Below are 22,322 nucleotides of genomic sequence, written 5' to 3'. Positions count from 1 at the left end.
TAATAATAATCTTTTTATTTATATAGCGCCAACATATTCCGCAGCGCTTTACAATTCTGACAACTTACAGACATTATGGGCACTGTCCCCATTGGGGCTCACAATCTACATTCCCTATCAGTATGTCTTTGGAGTGTGGGAAGAAACCGGAGGACCTGGAGGAAACCCACGCAAACCCGGGGAGAAAATACAAACTCCTTGCAGTAGTTATCCTTGGTGGGATTTGAACCCAGGACCCCAGGGCTGCAAGGCTACAGTGCTAACCACTGAGCCACCGTGCTGCCCAACGTTAACACTGTGCAGCATGGCGAATAGCATAAAATTTTAAAAAATAAATAAAACAGTGTCAGAATTGCTCTTTTGTTTATATTCATCCTCATAAAAAAATGTATAAAGTTTTGTTAATAAGTTTTATATATACCCCAATATGCCGCTGACAAATAGAACTTACCTGGGGAAAAACAGTCCCTCATATGGTTACATCTTTGGAAAAACAAAAAATATGTTGGCTCTTGGAACGAGACAAAGAAGCTAAACAAAATTGGTTTAGCATAAAAGCCAAAACTGGCTTCAGTAGGAAGGGTTAAACGGATTAATAAATATTAGCCATAATGATTATTATTACCAGATGTCAATAATTACATGTGTGGCCAGTATAAAGGCATGTGGGTGGAATCTATTATGGCTCCGCAGCACACATAATAAACATATATAGTGTAAACAGGGCCTGGTGTGTTGTGGAAACGGATTTCTCCTAAACAACCTTGAACATGTCGGATAAAGAATCGAACAACATGACTAAGTTGAAGGAAAGCTGTCCCAAATGCTATTAATCTGCAGACACAGGGTTAATCCGCAAGTTAATAATGTTACAATGTTGTCTGGTTGCCTTGCCTAAAGTGTGGCTGCCAAAATGAACGTTATTCCTCCCAAATGCCGCCGGCTTTCAGTCATAGAGGCGTGCCTGGAGTCACCATATTCACTGCTCAGTACACAGTGAGCGGCAGCGGTATGGACTCCCCAGCACTTCGATTGATGCCTCACTCTACACTGCATCTGTGCACAGTAAGCTGTCAATCAAAGTGCGGGGGCGTGCATACAGTCACCAGTCACAATACTGTGAGCGATGACTGACTGTAGCTTCTCTGGGCACAACCTCTATCACTGAAAGCCGGCGGCTTCTGGGAGAAATAAAGTGAATTTTCTCCCTGTACCCAGGCTTTCAGTAAGGTGGCCTGACAGCATTAGAAATCTAATAACCCGCAGTTTAATAGTGTTTAGGGATATGTCAGACCCCCTGTAAATATATAAAACAATGCTAAATGGATAGATAGAGATTTTTTTTTAGTTTTATTCTTTTCTTCCTGTTGTCTGTGAATATGCAATAAATGTACAAGGAGCTGGGAATACCCCTTTACCTGAGCATTTGTGTCTTTTTCCTACTATGAAGTGCAGAGCAGGGGTATAAAATCTACACCAAACGTAATCTTTTGGACATCAAAGTATATTTACCTAATGTGGTATCAGGACCTGTTAACATTTGTCCTGCCCTCCAGCCTTTTTACCTCCGACTTTGTAACTACAAAATGACAACTGTTAAGAAAGCTGTCTGTTCTGTGCCCGGCGGCATTACTGGTTACACTGCTTGTGTCTCTCTTCTTGAATTAATCAGATTTTTTCTTTTTAGCCTGGGATTACACACAGACTTTTCTCGCACAACATTTCCAATCTTATCTATTCACAACTTGCGATAATTGTGAGCTTTGCGGCAACTTTACTTACCTCTCAATTTTTTTTTTACTGATATTTTTTGACTGTTGCATGAAAATCTCATAAAATCTCAATGCAAATTCAACTCATTTTATTCCTATGGACTACAGCTGCTGTGCGGCTTTTGAAATGGAAGCGGTCGGTCACAAAATAGTAAATCTGTGTGTAACACCGGCAATCCTCTGCCTTTTACCTGTTTGCTATATGAGCTGCAATGCACTGTTAGTACGGTAAAAAACATAATGATCAAGTTAAAGAAGAACTTGCTGTGAAACTTTTTATTGCCTAAACCTGTGTAACTGTCTTTGTCGTGTATCGTAAGTGCGTTAATATACTCACAGATTTCTGTCTTCCCCCAAATCCCAGTGCCGCTCTGGTTCTCTTCTGGGTCATGTGACTTCTATTCCAACTTGCCGAATCACACTGGGGTCCATGGTGAAAGGATATCCGGCGCTCCGTAAATGGACTAAAATCTTCAAAATTATTTCAAGAACATAGGTTTAGACAGGACACCTCAGTCAACAAAACCAACGCGTTTCGACCAGAGGGTCATAAAACCATGATTAAGACCCTCTGGTCAAAACGTGTTGGATTTGTTGACTGAGCTGTCCTGTCATCATTTATTTTCCCGAAATAAACTTAACGGACTGCAGGATATCTTTTTGCCATTAATTTCTAACAAGCTCATGTGCCCCTGCAACGGTATGCAAGATTGGTGAGCTGGAATCCCCTTTCCCTGCACACTCTGCTCTATGAGCCGGAAGTTGTACTTTGTAAGTCTATGGAGCGTCAGAACGAGGTTCCATAGACTTAGATTGTTAAAAGCGACTTCCAGCTTGTACAAAGATCCCAATGTGATCCGTCAAATCGGAATAGTAGTCACGTGACCCAGAAGAGGACCAGAGCAGCCCTGGAAACCAGCGATGACTGTGATTGATGAGTATATTAACACACTGAACACTCTCTATATAGTTACACAGGTTTAGACAATAAAAAAGATCCATGGGAGTGCTTCTTTACGTGTGTGTTATACCATAATCTCCATTTACAATTTTCTACAGGACCACAACAGAGTGGGTGCGGACACATCTCAGGACATACAGCTCTTCGGTATTGGGATTCAAGCTGAACATTGCGTAATAGATATAGCTTCCGATGGGGAAATCTCTCTTACACCAAAAGAAAATGCTCGGTAAGAAAAACAAGCGACATCTACAACAAAGAAAGTAATGTCCAGTCAGGAGACTCAATGTTTTATAGCAACAAAAAAACTCCAGTAGTAAATGTTTATTTCACCCTACCCACCTCCCTACGATCATGGCTGCACCATTGTTATCCTAGATAGAAATGCTTCTAGAAAAGAACGCTTCTGTATATACAGGATCTGATGGACCAGCACACCATTTATTTCCCTGTACGGTTCCTGTAGAATCCATCAGAATAAACCTCTGTGTGCTTATATAAAATCCAAGGCATGCAAACAGAGGTCTCAAGTTCAATCTTCTTCAGCTTTATCAATCATTCGATTATTTATAACCCACAATGTCGTTTTTTGTGAAAAAAGCACCCACCTTATTTTTAAAAGCTGTTATAGTGTCAGCCATTACTACCTCTTGTGGTAGGGCATTCCACAGTCTGACTGCTCTGACTGTAAAGAACCCTTTCCTTTTTAGATGCTAGAATGGCTTTTGCAGCAAAGACCACCTTTGAGCGTAGTGTGCACTCCTCCTTAGAATACTGAGTGAAGGAGCTATTTCTGCTGGCAAAAAAACTGTCCTCAAAGCAAATCAGAAGTCTTACCCCAGCTGATTCCCCTCTGTCTCCTCCTTCCATCAATTAAATTGCTATGAAAAGCTGCTACATTTTTTGTGCAACATTGAGTTAGGCAAAAATTTTACAACTTTTGCCGTTTCACGCCTGTTTCACCAAAATGGGCAGAGCTTTCACTTGACGCCACAGCTCGTCTAATTCGTGATGAGCCGTGGCGTTCCTTATGCCACAAATCTTACTTCTGACTCCTCAGACACTCCTAATTCATTAAGAGTTGTGCAGTTCTTAATGAATCAAGAGTGTCTGACTCAAACACGCCCCCTCATCAAGACAGGCGTGAAAATTACCAGTGTTGATGAATCAGGGCCTACTGTATATGTGTAATCTGCAGCTTCATCTCCCTCCCTCCCCCTTCTAATGTGTTTTGCTAAATATGTCCAAGATTCAGAGAAAGTCTCTTGGCACTGTCCTATGTGGACATGCAATGGCAAGACGCCAGGTAAAAGAAATCCACAATCCGCCAAACCACGGTGTTGATGTGTTTTTTTATATTTTTATGGTATTAAGCAAAAACCTCAAAATTGAAATCAAAGAAGCAAATAAAAAATGCATCTTTTTATTGTGTATTTTTATTTTTGTCAATGTTTTAAGAGATTTGAACTAGTTGATTTGATTTATTTTGATACGTTTACAGCACTGCATGGTGACGTTATGGCCACCGTAGATGTTTGCCATTTTCATTATTTTCCAGCTCACTTTAGTTGTTCCTTATGATTACATTAGTATTTTTGTATATGGTTGTTATTGTCAACTCGCGGAGATGGCTGTAAGTAGGTAGTGAATGTTCTGCTTAATGTTTAAAAGTATTTTAGTGTTGTGTTAAACCTCCCATTAATAACAAGCGTCAGCTGCCTAATGGATCTGGGTCCTCCGGTGCTCCAGGCATTAGCCAGCTGGGGTTATTAAAAACCGCAGGGTAAGATCATCACCTCGCCATGCTGTGTGCAGCCGCTGCGTAAGATGACAGTGTAATTGTTAATGCCGATAATTGAGTGGGCCATTGTCCTTTGGGGATTGTTAAATGTGACCCCACTGCCCAGATGAGTGATTGTACCTTATACCTCTTTTCTTTACAAGGCGCCAGCCTGATTTATCTATATGATAATGGCTAGGGAGAGCTCACTGAGCCTGCCTCAATTCTAATGGAAATGAGAAATGCGAGTAAATAGTTGTTTAATGGTTAATAGATTGGACGATGGTAAAGCACAGCTCATTTTACTTTCTATGGCAATCAGTGATAAGTCTGATATCTTTTTGATTTCCTGGTGTACAGTAAGGAGCTAAGTTACAATAGGCATTTTTTTAAGCAGTGTAGCTATGATTTAGTCGCCTTCAAAACCCATTTTTATATACTCTGTCAAAATAATGGAGGTGTCCCAGCACAGCGGGTCAATCTAGCTCGCTGCTTGGGTGACTATGGAAGCAGAATAAATATTTATGTATTGAGCTCCCCCTAGTGGTGATTGGAGGCATGTTACTGAATGCTTTGTGACGGGAGACATTCTACTTGCTGCATCTTTTAAAGGGAACCAGTCGGGTAATTTATATGGCTTGAACCACGGTTAGAATGAAATCCAAACGGGCTCTCTTTTTAAACAGAACCTATTTAAAACTGCTACCCCACCCCTTACCCTCATCCCAAACTATAAGCGCTGTGGCACTTTAAATAACTAGCCACATGGATGCTTTATGACCCCAAATTGCTGATTTTTTTTTTTAAAATTTTATGCAGCTTAAACTGACCTGACCGGTGTGTGTTTGAAATCCTTAACGTGTCAATTTCTTTTGTGGGTTCGCTGAGTTTTATGTGCGGATTTTCCCCATAGACTTGCATTAGATGTGGAAAATCCGCAGGTAAAAAATGCATATGCGGAAACGCACTAAAACTCCTTTAATCTGCATATGGACTGTATGAAAGTGCTGCGGAATATGTTGGCTCTATAGACGCAGAGATGATTATTATCAATAACGTTTTGTCAAAGTTAAATACCAGGAAGTATCAAAAACAAAGCAACTTTCTTGAAAACATGACTTATCAAAACAAAATAAAAAGCACAGTGAAATGCACACAAAAAATGTAATAAAAAAACAATGCACTCAAAAATGCAATACAAAAAACAAAGTAACTTAATTTAGCTATTTGGTGTAGAAATGCTTCAGAAAATCTGCAGCATCAAAAACGCACCAAAAACTCATTGTGGAAACTTTGCCTTAAAGGGCTAAAATAGTCATATAAATGGTTAAGGGGTGGGCTAGACGTTTCTGCCAGGTTCCCTTTACAGAAAGTAGATTTTATTTTGAACCCCCATAATATTTCATGCTTTTTTTCTGAAATGCTATCTGGCACGGAATAAATTCTGGCCCTGGGGAGAAGCGTGCACAAGGTGGCCCCTCTAGCTTTTCCCTGCCTGGTGAGCGTTGGATACCATCTCCCCCTGCTTGTGTATAGAGTGAGACCTGCCATTAAGACAAATTAGGGTTTCTTTAAAACTGTGCAATGTCTGAGTAACACGTACTTCTTTGTAATCCGGGAGCCCGTCTTTATTTCACGGTTTCTTTGCTTCAGGCAACATGAATCTTCAAAGGGGGTGACTTTTACGGAGGCACGCTGCTTAGTTTGTTTATGGGGGCACTCTGGTGGTGCTGTTGTAAAGAAATATGTTATCCCCTCACTATTTCACATGAAGATACAAAAAAGCATTCACAAGAGTTTGCCCCCATCTTTTCCTTCTCTGGCAGCCATGGCTAGAAAAGTTACTTAGTGCAGTCTGAAATATCTTATTGCATAATATGGAAAATGCAGCTCAAAGAAAAGAGTTCCCCTTTAAACATGTCTGCTACGTGTGTTCTGCTGAAACTGAAAATCATATTGCATTATTCATACCTTGGATGGTGCAGTTCATACATTGCGATTAGTACCTGGGGTTGCTTCATTCCAGCGCAGATCCTACAAGGTGATGTCCCAGGTTCTAAAATGCGGTGCCCTTTGTGCCATCCAAACCGAGTTATAACTAGTCTTTCTTATCAGGGAAATAGTGGTGAAATTAGCACAGTTCTATCATGGTCCAATCTGGAAAAAGGATAAAAAAAACTGATTCATAGATGTAATAATTACATTATACAGACACAGAAAAAAGATGTCTTCTTATCCTTAATATGCTTTCACTGAATTTGGAGTGGAAACCTGTCTCACTTAGTGCTGAGCTGCGCTCGCTATATCTCATTTCAAATGTTCTTTTACAATTGTGGAATTTTAGGCCTTGTAGAATGGCTAAGAGTTTCCCTTGAATAAAGGCAGCGGACGTCATTCCCGTCTCAGCGTCTCACACTCATGTCTTGCAATAGCATGTCTGACATCTGAGCCAACACAATAGCCTTGGCTGGGATCTGATCCGTGCCAGCCAGGGTGTGAGCCAGACGGCACGGTGATTGCCTGCAAGAGGAGCTGGGTGGCAGATGGAAGGAGTGACACACATGACAGGAATGAGGCGGAAACAGGAGGAAGCATAAAGCTCTTTGGACGGCTCCATCATTTCATTTGGCAGATTATAATAGCGAGTCCATTTCTCTACATGTAACTGATGCCACTGCCACCTTCCAACACTTCCTCTGGGCTCTCAGTAATTGCTTAAAGTGAGACTTAATGTTCGACAGTTACATAATGCTGAAGACGGAAGAGGCAACATTTAATGATAAAAGGAGGATCTCTCTCTATAGCTTTACCTATCTATCTATCTATCAGAAGTTGTTTTCAAGGTGATGCCATTGTGGAGCTGCTTTATTGCCCCTTGTACAGCTCTATACGCAGCCATGCGATATGTAGAGCGCTAGTCTACGTACTCTGCAACGCTGTAAAAAAAATACTTTGAAATCGGTAACTATGAGTTAGGGATGACTAGTCCAAGGTCGGTCCCCAGGGGCTTCTCCCTGCCCTGATCCACTTGACTGACAGGTCTCTTGTTATACACACACATGGGGAGTGGAGCAGGGAGAAGCTGCCGAGGACCTGCCTTGGAGTAGTCCTCTGAGACGCATAGTCTTCGGTCAGCTTTTCAAAGTATGTTTTCTCTGAAACTACTCAACGTTTTAGAGAGTAAAACATACCTGGCTACAAGAATGCAGACAGTGGGGGATTCATGCTGCTCGTGGTTTGGGCCGCATGAATCTACTTTCAGGTTCTGACATTTGAAGCACATTTATGTTACAAATCAGTTGTGCACGTACGGAGCGGGCTCAGGAATTTAATTGTGGGTGCCAGCGATATTATACAACTGATATAACCTGTAACTGTTATGAATGGAAGTGGGTCCAATAAACACAATTTACACCCTTTAAAGCCTATGGACCCTGACATCTTGGTGGTTAGATCAAAGGCGGGACCCCAATCTGTCACCCCATTGTGCTTTGTCCTCCAAAAGCTTGATTATAGGGTGCCGATGGGTTGTCATGACAGGGCATAATAGTAGATGGCTAAAATGACAATACACTGCCATACTGAAGTGCTCAAGTGTTCAAAGCTTCAAGCAGTGTAAATGGCTGCATTGAAAATGATCACCTGTCCTGAAAAAAATATTTCCTAATTTTGCTATGTTGATGAAAAAATAAAATTGTTTTGGACCTGGGAAGGTGGGGATGAAAAGACAAAATCAAAACAACAAAAAAAAAGAAAAAAAATTCTTGCAGTTTTCATTCTTTTCACTGAGCCACTTAACAGACACCTTCTGTTCTGTAGAGATCACTTTTTAGTTGTCATCTCATTATCACAGGCAGGATAACAATGACAGGTAACACGTATATACAGGATCATACCATTTGCTTGGTCGCAGTTCATCTCCTCCCCCTCTCTGCATAATGACCTCTGCACAGGTCACAAAGCATGCCCACAGCTCTCTTAGAAATATATATATTTATAATTCGGTCATTGGCTGAAATTGTGAGTGCCTGCTGTGGTTGGTCAATTACAGATGGATTATATGATTTTGTGCTCGGTCTGTTTGTTAAAAATTAGCTTTCTTAGCATTTTGCTGCAGTTGTGTCTTGTGGCAAGACAGAAACCTGGACTTTTGCTTAGTTTGTATTGCATGGCTATTTTTTTAATTACTTCTAACTATCACAAACTGGAAATAATATCAGTGCTATGTGGGTGTTTAGTACTTTGTGTCTGTGATGTTTTTTATTCCGAACACTAGTTTTGTGGCATTGCAGGTTTCAGCTGATCACCATCTCTCACACACTCAATGAATTTCTAAAACAAGAGAAAGTCTAGTGTAATCATATAAAGCGGACTAATATTCCCAGGTCCGCTACCTTGTGCTACCCCCTGACCTGATGTGAAATATTCCCATGCGTTTGCTGCATTTTGATTTGACTTATCCCAATTTTTTCCAGGACATGTGTAAATGGGGTTCAGGTCTGCTCTCAAACCGCTTTGTGGCACGGAGACAGAATCCTCTGGGGAAACAACCACTTCTTCAGGTATGTCTTTACACCCCTCGGCCCTCGTTAGTCTTGAGTATTTTCGACTTCAACTGAATCTAATAATGTTTGACTAGGCTCAACCTGCCAAAGAGAAAAAGGAAAGATTGGCTGAGAGAGTTTGAGAAAGAGACAAGCTGCTCTGACATTGATCTTGATGCTACAAGTGAAGCGTCCTCGGAACCGGACTATAATTATGAATTTGCACAGATGGAAGTTATAATGAAGGCTTTGAATAGCAATGGTAAGTAAATAAGCATGGGTGCCGGAAAACGGCACAGGGCCAAGCTCAGACTGTAGGTGGCTCGAAGCACAGCTTAAACTCTGCCAATCTGGAGTGGGCAATGGCTGCACGATTATAAAACAAGATTATGCAACCATTGTCCGCCGGGCCTGCCGCACTATGTGGTCTTACCCTTTTAGCCTTCACACTTATTTTACTTAGTTTTTTTCCGAGGCCTTATTTTGGTTCACACGTGTTGTTTTTTCATTCTTTTTTATCCAATAAAGAAGTTTATGGGAACACACAAAAAACATCTTACATGTCTTGAATTTTTTATTCAATACAATAGCTTGCTGTGAGGTTTTCAAGCTGAAAAAAAAATCAAGAAAAATATAATTTTCCATATTCTGCTATGGATTTTCTTGGAGATGTTCTCTGCCATGTTCTTTGTCATTGGTTTATGACAAAGTCTATGGCAGAAAGCTTCTGATGTATGTGATTGCTAGGCCTCCTTCATACATACGTTTTTTTTTATGTGCCTATACCGCCAGTGTTTTTTACTGAGAGCACATTGACACATTATATTCTATGAGGCCATTCACATGTCCAGTTTTTGCTGACCGTTGGGCCACATTAAAAAAATGCAGAAATGTCTTACTTTGGTCTGATTTGTGGACGAGAGCAACCCATTTGGCAGTAAAACCTCCCCCTCTCCCAAAAGATTGCACACATGTCATCCAACTTCTGTGTTGTTAGCTTCACACTGGCTAGATGCTAGGCGAAGCTTTGGAAACTACAATTTTTTATTTTTTTTTTGCATACGAGAAATTCTTGAGATATAGATGCTGAAAAAATGGACACGTGGACCAAAAATGAATAAAAATCCGATTCGAGATACTGAGGAAAAATTGGTTCTTTTCTTGTATACAAGTAAAAAAAAGGCCATGTGAGTTCGGCCATATGAGTGTTCCTATCTCATGTAAATCCCACTTGGAAAAGTTTTGCATTTTTTTTTAAAAGTGTGATTACTTCTGTCCAGTTGTTGTCATGTCATTTTACCGGTGAATTGAAAGTGCATGAAGCTGTCATCATACAAGACCCTTAGTTTTAACCAAAATGCTTTTGAATATATGTATGATCATCTAATTATGCCAGAAATTTGCATATACTATTTATTGATCACAACATAGAGAGTAATTCATTGTTTACAGTGCCATAATTTAGTATTTTGTAGCATAACCTCTTGCTTTAATTACTGCACTACACCGACAGGGCATTGAAGCCACTAGGGTATTAAAGACATCTTGAGGGATCTTGCTCTAGTCCATATGCAAATCTGCAAACAATTCATCATTATAGCTATGGGTAGGGGCCCCAACTTGTCACCCTAACTCATCCCAAAGGAGCTCTATAGGGTTTATATCAGGTGATTGGCTTGGTCATTGCAACAGGCCAACATTTTTCTTTGCTAACCAATTTTTAACTAAATTGGATGTGTGCGTAGGATCATTGTCTTGCTGGAATTTCCATCCCTTGCCTACTTTGGTTTTTACTATGTTGCAGCATTACATTCTCCAGTATATTCTTGTACATGTTAGCCTTCATATTTCCATCAATTCTATGCAGAGGGCCAATGGCAAATGCAGAAGAGCAGCCCCAAAACATGACATTGCCTCCACCATATTTCACTGTAGGTGTTGGTTACCTTATATCATTACATTTTCAAATTGGGCAGTATATATAGTTCAACCATCGCTACCAAACAGATTGAACTTGGATTCATCCGACCACAACACCTTAGACCAATCGGTCTCTTTCCATTGGTTCTGTTCTTTGGCAAACTCAAGTCGGACCTTCCCCATCTTTGCAGAGATGAAAGGCTTCTTGACTGGAACTTGTGCATTCATTCCTACTGCTCTTAGCCGTTGCACCACAGTTTGGCGACTCACTTTGACCCCATATTCTTCATTCATTTTGTGCAAAATCTGTACAGCACTTTTATGGACATCAGATACTGACTTTTTCTTAATAATGTGATCAACTCTGGAGGAAGTTTTCCGTGATCGTCCACTTCTCAATTTGTCAGCTGTTCCATAACCTTCTAATTCTTTCTTTAATATATGTGACCTGACTCTGAGAACAGTTGAATTCCATATCTACCTCTTTTTGGCTTTTGCCTGACTTCACTCTCAAAATAATAAGCTTCCTGACAACTGTAGATAAATTTGGCTTTGTCTTTGCCATGCCTTAAAAAAAAAAATATATAAAAAAATTTAGCCAAAATTCGACAACTTATGACAAAATATGCAAAACATTTGACCCAGCAAATGTTGAAAACTAACACATAAAGGGATAAAACAATGTCAAAACAATTTTCATCCTTATATCTGAAAACCATTTGCTTCCGGTTTACTAAAATCACCTGGAAAATGGCATCACAACAACCAGACAGAAGTAATCACAAAAAAAGATGCAAAACTTTTGGTCGCCAATTTGTGTGGTCTGTCCCTGGCTCCTTATGTCACCTGTGTACAATACAAATAATGCCTTAGGTTCTGAGCCTGTGTAATGCACAGTAGTGTGTCCAGGTAGGCCACCATAACTTGATTCTGAGGATTCTCACTGCTGTCGTGTGTCTCTGTTTGCTACTGAGAGATGGCTATGATTACCTAATTGCTTCTCTATGTACCGTAAGGGAGATTTAAAAAGTTTAATGCTCCAGAATTCTGGCACAGTTTGCTCTAAAAATCTGCATTTTATGACTTCACCATATTTATTATGTATTTTAAATACTTTCTGTGCCTACAAAAGCTTGTGCCTAAGTTGAAAAGGGGCATGGCTTCACCGAAGGGGTGTGTGATTTAACATGATATATTGTGGGTCAAGAAAAGTGGCAAACTTTTGCAAAACTTTGGCACGAAGTGAGCCAACCAGATACACATAAGCTGTCGGACATGTGTGACCGTCAGCTCTTTCTACCATCAGTCGACTGGCGACCCCATACACGTCAAACTGTAGGCCGAACCTGTCGACATCAGCAGGTTCACCCGACTTTAGTCTAATGTGTATGGGGGCCTTAAGGTACCGTCACACTTAGCGACACTACAGCGATCCCGACAACGATACGACCTGGCAGGGATCATTGCTGCGTCGCTATGTGGTCGCTGGTGAGATGTCAAGCAGTCAGATCTTCCCAACGACGCAGCAATGATACGGCGACCCGTAGCGACCTGTATAACGATGCAACGCAAATGCACGCCTATGTGTCTCAGTTCTGAGTCGCCAACGAGGTTGTTGGTAAGGTGACCTCAACGATCAAAAAAAGTCCAGGCCATTCCGATACGACCAGCGATCTCACAGCAGGGGCCTGGTCGCTGCTACGTGTCAAACGTAACGAGATCTCTGCTAAGGTCGCTGTTGCGTCACAGAACTTGTGACTCAGCAGTGATCTCGCTAGCGATCTCGCTTAGTGTGACGGGGCCTTTAGACTAGACAGTCTACAGAGCCACTAGATTTATCTGATGCATTTTAAGACAATCTAATCTGCGTTTGCACTGTCCAGGAACAGGACAGCATTGGTAAATATTCCCCTATAACGGAGAGTGATTGCTTCTTTGCAACCATCTCTCAGCGCACATTAGTGCATTTGAAGGCCCCAACAAGTAGTACTAGTAGTATGCCGACATAGCCGGGGAACAGATTTTTACACTGCACTAGGACTGAGTTAAGACCGTTTTCAGCCTCTGAATGTAAAAGAAAATGTTTTCATCCACTGGAAACCAAGAACTTGGGAGAAATGTAAGCCTGAATTATGTTAGATTATTATGTAATATTTAGATGCAATGATATTAAAAATGTGAAAAGGTAATAAAAAGAAACGCCACATGCTATATTATTTCACTTCACTTATACACTACAACCTCACTGTATAGACAGTTTTACCGTATCAGTAATAAAAATTGAAATGTACATTGTCCAACCCAAAATATAAAAAATTGTGCCTGCATCAGCACAGTGATTGATATACTCATGTCATTGGTGTAAGCTTATGCCGAAGAAGAAGTCGAGGAGCCATTTACATGGGAGTATTGTTGGACATCTACTATGTGGGTATCCTTCTTCAAGATCTTTCCTTCTGTGTGGTGGAACGAGGTTATCCAGTGTTTACACTATGATTGGAACAAAGGTCCAGTACTGAGTTGTCTTGCATGGGGCTGCTTGTTCTACATGTTAAATACCCATTCTACTAACAGTTGTTTTGGAAAGTTTGTCCCAGTTAAACAACCCATGCTCGTATGCCTTTTTAAAGGATATTCGTCCTCCTCCCTCTTGAGACTGTCTGAGAGATTTAGCATATAATGGCATTTGCTCGGGAGAAAAGTAGCCAGACCACATGTTACATGGCTGCGGTGTGCTATTATACGGGTAAATGTGCACTTGTGGCTTACATGTAGCAATAAAAGCTGACCACGAGGAGTTTTAGCAGCCATGTCACCTTGCCTTAGAGAAGGGGGATAATAGAATGTTTTAGGAGCTTCACACTTTTGCTTTAGTTTACAATGCTTGTTTGACTTCCATAAGATGCTATGAAATGTGCATGATCCCTGAGCTTTTAGTTCCATGGTTTGTTTCAAGGGGGCAGAATATTCATTTGGCATTCACTTTGCAGATCAAAAGATACATCGGAGTTGCGTTGTGACTTTTAGCCATCTCTAAAAGCACAGAGCTGCTTATTTGTGAAGTTTCAACCTTTATGCCGCCCAGCCTCTACAGTCTTTGGTGATGGGACATACAGAGGCATGTAAAAGTTTGGGCATCCGTGGTGAAAATTACTGTTATTGTGAACAGTTAAGCAAGTTAAAGATGAAATGATCTTTTACTTGTGACTGTATATATGCTACAGTTCCCATCCAGTTATTTTCCATTCATCCTTCCATTGACTACCATGTAAAAATGCCAGCTATTGACATTCACTAGTTTCTTTTAAAAGGAAGCTTCCATCAGAAAATTACATATTTTTAAATCAGATTTTTGTGTTTAAGGAGGACTTTTCACCAAAATTTCATGTTGAACTGGACATAGGACGTAATAGTGGCTGGAGAACAGAGTAAAGCAGTTTAGTTTTTTTTCAATGTCATGGAAATATTAGCAGTCAAAGTATTTTGCACCTAATGACTTAATTGACGTTAAGGTCAAGTGAGCAATATCTAAAAATATTCACTAGGATGTTGAACTTCTTCTCCTTGTATGACATTGCCAAATCACAAGCATGCAGTAACACACAGAACATGCCCTCACCATGGCTTAGTACATTCTACTCCTGTGTGAGACATATAATGACAGAAAACTTTATCTCACTACAGAGTGATTACAAGTTACCATGAGCACAACAGACCTGAGTGTCATTACTGACACGTTCAGCTTTCTTCTCCTGGCAGTCCATGTTGGGGGAGAAAAGCAGTACAGCTGAGTTTACTTGTGTCACAGTACAAACCCTTTTATCACTCATTGTGATATGGGAAGGTGCAAATCATCTGAGTTGACAGCACTGGCTGCTAGGAGATGGAAGCTCAAAGATATCAGTAATGACACTCAGGTCTGCTGTACTCGCAGCATCTTGTAATCGCTCTGCAGTGAGATCACATTGTCTGTCCTTCTATGTCTCACACAGGAGTAACTTGTTCTAAGCTACCGTGAGGGTGTGTACTTCTTTCTCATGAGTGTTGCTGTCTGCTTATGGATTGGTCAACCTCCTACAGAGGAAAGAAGTTTCTGCCCACAGTGAAAACTCTTTAATAACGCCAACTTGAACTTAAGAAGAAATAATTAATTGGATGCTAAATACTTTGATTGCCAATATCTCCACAACAAAAAGATGGAATAAAAAAAATTGTAAAAACATTTTATTCTGATCTGCAGTTTCTATTACACTGTGTCCAGTTAAAGGGGTTGTCCAGTACTTTAGATTACCCCCCCAATGTATTCCCCTAGGGCCCCTAAGGATTTTTGTAATTACCTTACGTTGCAGATAATGCCTGTGAGCGGCGCTATCACTGGCCGCTCACAGGCATCACGTGACCCCCGGCTGCAGCCGGCTCTGACAACCACTGACGCCACGACAAGTGCTGGCAGTTGCCGGGGGTCTCTGTCTTTCTGGCTCCACAGTGGATGCCAGGCTGTGGGCGTAGTTACCCCCCGCGTCACACCCGGCATCCACCGCGCGCTCTGCCTCTCCCCATTCATTGTTAAAGCGCGCGGTGGATGCTGGGTGTGATGCGGGGGGTAACCCCGCCCACAACTCAGCAGCCTCCGCGGGGACCCCAGCGCTGACTCATGCCTCACTTGTCGTGACGTCAGCGCGGGGTCATGTGATGCCTTTGAGCTGCCACCAATCGCGCCGCTCACAGGCAGAAACAGCAACGTAAGGTAATTACAAAAATCCTTAGGGGGCCCGGGGAGGATACATTGGGGTGGGGGGGGGGTGGTGGGATAATATAAAGGACTGGACAACTTCTTTAAAAATAAAACATTTAGTGTAAAATCCTCTATTAAATGTAATTTTTAAAAAATTTTGACAGTTTTTTTTTTTTTACTTTACAATCTGTATTAAAAATATAAATATTTAAATTTTCACATTGGTCACTGAGGCTTTTTTATACTCTAACTTCCTGTTGTTTCAGGAGAGCAGACATGATCATTAGCCACAATGAACATACTCAGACCCTCTTTTTTTAATTTAAGCATCTAATGAGCGTGTGCAAAGGTCATTGAGAAGGGAAGGAAGGTCACTGCAACATCGCCTATTGTGATAGATGGATCCTGTGTTATCAACTGTGTCTAGAAATGTATCCGTCATCATAATCCCACCTCTGCTGATAAGCAGCCGTGCTGAAAACTCCTCCTGAATACACCGGAAGTATGAGTTTAAAGTAGCCCCATTGGCCCCTGTGAAAATTGCAAAATTACTCATTTCTATTTTTTAAAAAAAATTGTGATATGAAAAATATTAAAGTTTTAAATGCATGTGTCACAAAAACCTGATTTAAACAGTGTAATTTTCTGATAATAGCTTCCCTTTCCAGATAATTTGGGCCACAAAAGGGACTCTTGCAGGAAGATGTGTATTTTATGTCTGACCACATTGCAAACTATGTTGAATCTAATACATGAGATAATGTTTGCTGCTGCACTTGCAGTTGTTTTTGCAGTTACAGTTGGCTGTTTGTGTTTTGAGCCTAATGTAGATCACTCTGCACACCTCTCCCTGCAGATCCTGTCCACAATGTTGTTCAAGTCCTTGAGAAGCAGTATTTAGAGGAGAAGAGGAACGCCCTTGAAGAACAGCGGCTCATGTATGAACGAGAACTTGAACAGCTGCGACTGCAGCTTTCTCCCGAAAAACACCAGCTCAGCAATGAGCGTCTCTCCTACACGTCTCAGACAGCACAGCAGAAAATGAGCATGTGGGCAGAAGAGAGGTTAGGACTTTCTCTTTAAGATGCATATTAAACCAATGTCCTTTGAAAAAGTGTTCTTACCCTGTGAACTTTTCCATATTTTTTCACCTTACACCCACAATCTTAAAGGGGTTGTCTGGTCAAAATCGGTAAGTCTCCAGTCACTCTGTGTGACTACAGACTTATGAATCCCCCCAGAGCACGCACTGTGCGCTGCGGAGTTTCGCCAGTTTCTGAGCTGGGACTGGGAGTGTATGTATGAGTTATACAGACTCCCAGCCTGAGCGCCTCCAGTGGGCGTGGCCTCGCTCAATACACTTGTATTGAGCAAGGCCGCACCCCGACTAGAGATTCAGCCGATTAGAGGGCGCGACCTCGCTCCATATAAGTGTATGGAAGCGAGGCCGCGCCCACTGGCCTGGAGTAGGTATAACACATACATACCCTCCGGTCTCGGCTGAAAAACCGGCGATTCCCTGCAGTGCACACGCTGGGGAGATTCATAGGTCTGCAGTCACACAGACTAAACTATACGATTCAGTGTAGGGTCAATACATAATTAATTACAAATTGCCTAAGGCAAAAGAATCCATAACTAAAGACTACTAAAATATAACTTTTATATATTTACAACACTAAGAGGAATATATAATCTAAATTTCGCACAGTCAGTATGTGGTTGAGATACTAGGGGTTACTTTCTTTTCATTCGTATCATTTGAAGTAATCATTCCTTTGTGTTTCCCCTAGTCATTTCTCTTATATCTTCAACATATTTCAGTGCTGCCGCGGACCTACAAATATTTGATATTACTAACTACATTCATTGTCCACATTTCTGATTAAAGCTAATAAAAAGCAACATGTTTCACCAGTCTGACTGGCGTCATCAGGGGATTGGCGTCTCATTAAAGCCTCAATCCCCTGATGACGCCAGTCAGTCTGGTGAAACATGTTGGGGAGGCTTAGGATTGCTTTTTATTAGCTTAAGGCTGAGTTCACACGATGCGTATTTAATGCGTTTCCGCGGCGTTTTTTCAGTTGCGGAAACGCATTAAAAACGCATGGTAGAAGGGCAGCAATGTTCCCCAATAGAAATCCGCATGTGCTGTGCACATGATGCGGATTTTTCCGCAGCGTAAACGCTGCGCTCAAAAATCCGCAGCATGTCAATTAATTTTGCGTAAACGCTGCGTTTTCGCCGCCATTGACTTGCATTAGAACGCGCCAATTCCGCAAGACTGCATTTGTACTTGCGCTATTGGCGCGTTCTAATGTGCGGATGGTACCCGGGTGTAGAGGAGAGGAGAGTCTCATCCACACCCAGGTACCATTAAAAAAGCTGTAAAACAAGAATAAAATAAAAAATAAATGTATACTTACCTTCTGTCGGCCCGCGCTGCACTCCTGCTTGGTTCCCGGCACTTGCAGTGAGTTGTAGGACCTGCGCTGATGTCAGAGTCATGTGACGGGTCATGTGACGCTGACGTCGGCAGGTCTTTCAATTCAAAGTTGCCGGGAGAACGGAGTGAGCAGGACAGCGCGGGCCATCGGAGGTAAGTATATACACTCTCTCGGGTCACACTATATAAATCCATGCTGTTTGCATGGATTTATATAGTGTGACCTAGTTGTCAAGCGCTTTCCAGGTGATGCTAAAATCGCCTGGAAAGCGCTTGTCAATCCACATGCGGAAACGCATGTGGAAACGCATGTGAATCCGCATGTAATCCGCAGGAATAACGCATGTACAATCTGCATGCGTTTTTTCTGCCAGGGAGATGCAGAAATGATGCAGAAATTTTCTGCTTCATTTCTGCATCGTGTGCACATACCCTTAGTCAGAAATGTGGACAATGAATGTAGTCAGAAAAAATCGAATAGGGTAGGTCCGCGGCCGCACTGTATGATGTTGAAGATATAAGAGAAATGACTAGGGGGATACCTGAGAGACCCCATTGACTTATATTGAAGTTTACTGGGATCCTGTCAATGCTTCTGATTTGATGGTAAGAATGTGCTGCCCTATTAGTGCTATCACCCAGAATGGAGCACCGATCGCACATAGGAATATTGCCATAGAAAATGACAGTTATGTATGTGCACATACTGCTGATTACATCAAAGGAATATTAAACAGAAATAGTTATCAGGGAATGTAGTTTTTTTTAAAAGATGACCTTTCACCAGTTAAACTGGCCTCATCATCGAATAGGGGTTGCCGAGCCAAGTATAAAATAGTTTTTATTTTTTAATTTCTCGTCTTCGTAGCGGAGAGGAAAAATTAAAAAATAAAAACTACTTTCTACACAACTCTGCAGCCACTATTCCATGTTCTAGCCAGTTTAACATGGTTTACCGGGTGAAAGGGCCTCTATAAGGGGTTCTTTTGTAGCAGTGACTCTGTTGTCATCCGGCTGGATAATATATCTTCTCTAGTGTTGAGCGAGTATGTTTTGTTAACCCTTTCGCCGAGTATGCTCGGGCGAGCTCCGAGTATTTACAGCTGCTCCGTGATAAGGTTAAATTGCTCCCGTGTGCATGATTTGCGACTGTTTGACAGCTTTAATACATGGGAGGAATGTCTATTTCTTACACATTCCTCACATGTATTAAAGCTGTCAAAGAAATAGACATTCCTCCCATGTAATAAAACTGTCAAACAGTTGCAAATCATGCACACGGGAGCGATTCAACCATATCACCGAGCAGCTGTAAATACTCGGCACTCGGCCCGAGCATACTCGCCGAAAGGGTTAATAGAACATACTCGCTCAACCCTAATCTTTTCTCATCCTGCATTCTTTTCCTGACTGCAGCAGGTTTCCCCCTAGGATTTCCCTGTAATTAGCTGCATTCAGAATCCCCATTGCTTGATTCTGCCACCAGCTTCATTTGGTGGATCATTTTTAGTACGTGTTCAATGAGTAATTTAAAGACATGACTTACTGTAAAAGTGTTTTTCTTTTTTTCTTCCACTAACAAGTGAGCATAGAAGCTTTTCTTGATTTTAGTTTCTCTGAGATGTCTTCTTGAACACTGTTATTGAGATGTTGCACAATCTCTTTTCACCTGTATTTTTTTTCTCTGCCGCTCTTTTACACACCAGCTATTGGTTTATAAGCTTGGCTGTGTTCTCGCCCATCTTAGCCGTTGAAGGCAGTAACTTCTAGCTAGCCTCCACACTTTGCATGGTCACTGTCTTTGAAGTTGCCTTGATTGGCACATCTACTGTTGTGCCAAAGCCTTCCATTTTAGTAACTGAATTAAATATCTAGTCTGTTAGTTTTTTTATTTATCCATGTCTTGATTGGTGCTTTACAGTAACTGTCTTGGTGTTTTTTTGGAGTGGTCTTATGTTGGTTTTGCAAGGAAAATGACTTCTAAGCAGATGGATTTTCCAGATTGAGATCTGTTTATACAGTTGCTGAAAACATCTTGACTAAACAAATTTCATCTTCAGTTCTGTAAATATGACTGTTCCAGCCATGATTTAGTTTTGTTGTGGTAGTACAGAAAATAGCATTTGCATTTAATTATTTTTTGCTTAAAGGAACACTCCCATCAAAACTGTCATGCTATGTTAGGGCTAATGCATGGCCTGATGGCAGCGCAGTTCACAGGGATCCATATATTATCTAAGAGACGGTCTCTGTGGTCTTACACTGTGCATAAGACATTGTATCTGGTTTCCATGAAGTGTATCCACCATGACATTCATTTAATTTAAATTACTTTAATTTTTCCTAAACTGTGTCCTAATAATGAAATCATTATGATTGAGTGCTGTTACCCAATGTAACATGATGAAGAGGGGATGAATGATTTCATTTGGCTTATATTTATTATTTATTCATTTTACTTATATAACACCATTAATTTCCACAGCACTTTACAGATATCATCATTGCTGTCCCCATTGGGGCTCACAAGCCCTATCAATATGTCTTTGGAATTTGGTAGGAAACTGGAGAACGCGGAGGAAATCCACAAAAACGGGGAAAACATACAACCTCCCTGCAGATATTGAGCCACTGGGTTGCCTCAAATATATAATAGTTGATATGGCATTTAAAGTCAAAATTGACACTCTTAATAGCCAGGTTTTTTTTTAAAAAAAACAATACAAAATCTTGTTGTTTTCCTTGTTGCATGCCTTCTTCCAGGTTAAGGTAGAAGGCCTCTGAGAGTGATAAAAAGGTAGGGTGAACCTATAAAGAAAGTAAATGCCTATTGGAGAATGATGTTTCAATGTTGTCTTCCCTGCAGGGACGAGCTGTTCAGGCGGAGTCTGTCCAAGCTCAGGGAGCAGATAGTCAAGGCTAACACCTTGGTGAGGGAAGCCAATTTTTTGGCAGAAGAGATGAGTAAATGCACAGACTATCAGGTCACTCTTCAGATTCCAGCCGTTAACCTCAGTGCCAACCGTAAGGTTAGTAACGTACCATTCCACACTATTTCCCAGTATATTGTATTTTATCCTTTTTATTATATGCAAGTTGCTGCTGCTTTCCAAACGATCGGATGTGTGTTGTAAACCCCAGATATCGCATGTATGAATGGCGCAGCCTTCCTTTGGTTAATAAACATAAGAGATGTGTACCCATAATTTACATACTCACTTTGCTATTTTTTGCATCCCCTTTTTTTTCTCAGAGAGGGGCAATAGTGAGTGAGCCCGCCATCCAAGTGAGACGAAAATGTAAAGGCACTCAAGTCTGGTCTATTGAGAAGTTGGAGAATAAACTCATCGATATGAGGGATTCTTATCAAGAATGGAAAGAGAAGCCAGCGGAGGTGATTATTTTTTTTGCGTTACTTCTACTTGAGTGCTACTAATCTCGAGAAGTTGACAGTGCTAGTGCTGTCCACCTGCCGTCATTTCCATAGCACTGCACAGATCTAAAATATTATAATTAAAATTTTAAAAAGGCCCGCCCCCTTTTTTTTTTCTTTTTTTTTTAAAAAGACTATTTTCTCAACAGTATCATCACATGAATGTGTTAGTGCATCACTAATTATTACCGCGTACCCCTAAATTTCTCAGAACTATCAATCATTTGGCATCATATCTATTATGCTCTTTAGTTTTGCTCTTTTCTATGGCTGCATTTTTTGAGACTTTCTTTGATCTATATGCGGGTGATATCATAATGACTGTGAATTCTAATGCCACCTATTGGGGTTAGCGACTGTAAAAGGTAATATTGACCCTTTAATGAGCCTAGTCACCTGATTTAGGCTAACAAGCCCAACCAGACACTCCATTTGCAAACATGTTTCAGGGTGTTTGCCCCTTTTCAGTGCAAAGCAAGAGGCCTCTGACAGTTGTTCTAAGGGAGAATGTTTCTTATTGTGGAGAGTGCGAAACTGGTATAAGGAGACGTATGAGCCATGCAATGCTCCTCTGGGAAATTAAATATGCAAATATCTTTCTCAGAAAGGAAGAGGACTAGAACTTTAGTGCCTCCTATCGGGGGTAACAATTCTAACAGTCAGTATTCTCTTTAATGAGCCTTGCTACATGACTCTTGGAATGCACTAATGAAAGGCAAACACCATGAAAC

General features: G+C 41.1%; 1 protein-coding gene across 5 annotated transcripts in view; it reads left to right on the top strand.

The window, feature by feature from the left end:
* The window catches only part of KIF13A (kinesin family member 13A), a 220,376-nt gene that overhangs the window by 155,027 nt on the left and 43,027 nt on the right, over nucleotides 1–22,322 (top strand). For all 5 annotated transcript variants that reach the window (XM_073678820.1, XM_073678817.1, XM_073678818.1 and 2 more), the window contains exons 13-18: nucleotides 2,832–2,962; nucleotides 8,989–9,075; nucleotides 9,153–9,319; nucleotides 16,569–16,776; nucleotides 21,025–21,187; nucleotides 21,412–21,552. In XM_073678820.1, the coding sequence (XP_073534921.1) occupies nucleotides 2,832–2,962; nucleotides 8,989–9,075; nucleotides 9,153–9,319; nucleotides 16,569–16,776; nucleotides 21,025–21,187; nucleotides 21,412–21,552 (897 nt within the window). The remainder of the gene's footprint in view (nucleotides 1–2,831; nucleotides 2,963–8,988; nucleotides 9,076–9,152; nucleotides 9,320–16,568; nucleotides 16,777–21,024; nucleotides 21,188–21,411; nucleotides 21,553–22,322) is intronic.

The sequence above is a fragment of the Phyllobates terribilis genome, unplaced genomic scaffold (genome assembly GCF_046119375.1).
Source record: "Phyllobates terribilis strain yellow unplaced genomic scaffold, ASM4611937v1 Scaffold_4__5_contigs__length_816908805, whole genome shotgun sequence".
NCBI lineage: Eukaryota > Metazoa > Chordata > Amphibia > Anura > Dendrobatidae > Phyllobates > Phyllobates terribilis.
The sequence above is the reverse complement of the archived record's forward strand: the minus strand, read 5'-3'. Positions and strand labels throughout refer to the sequence as shown.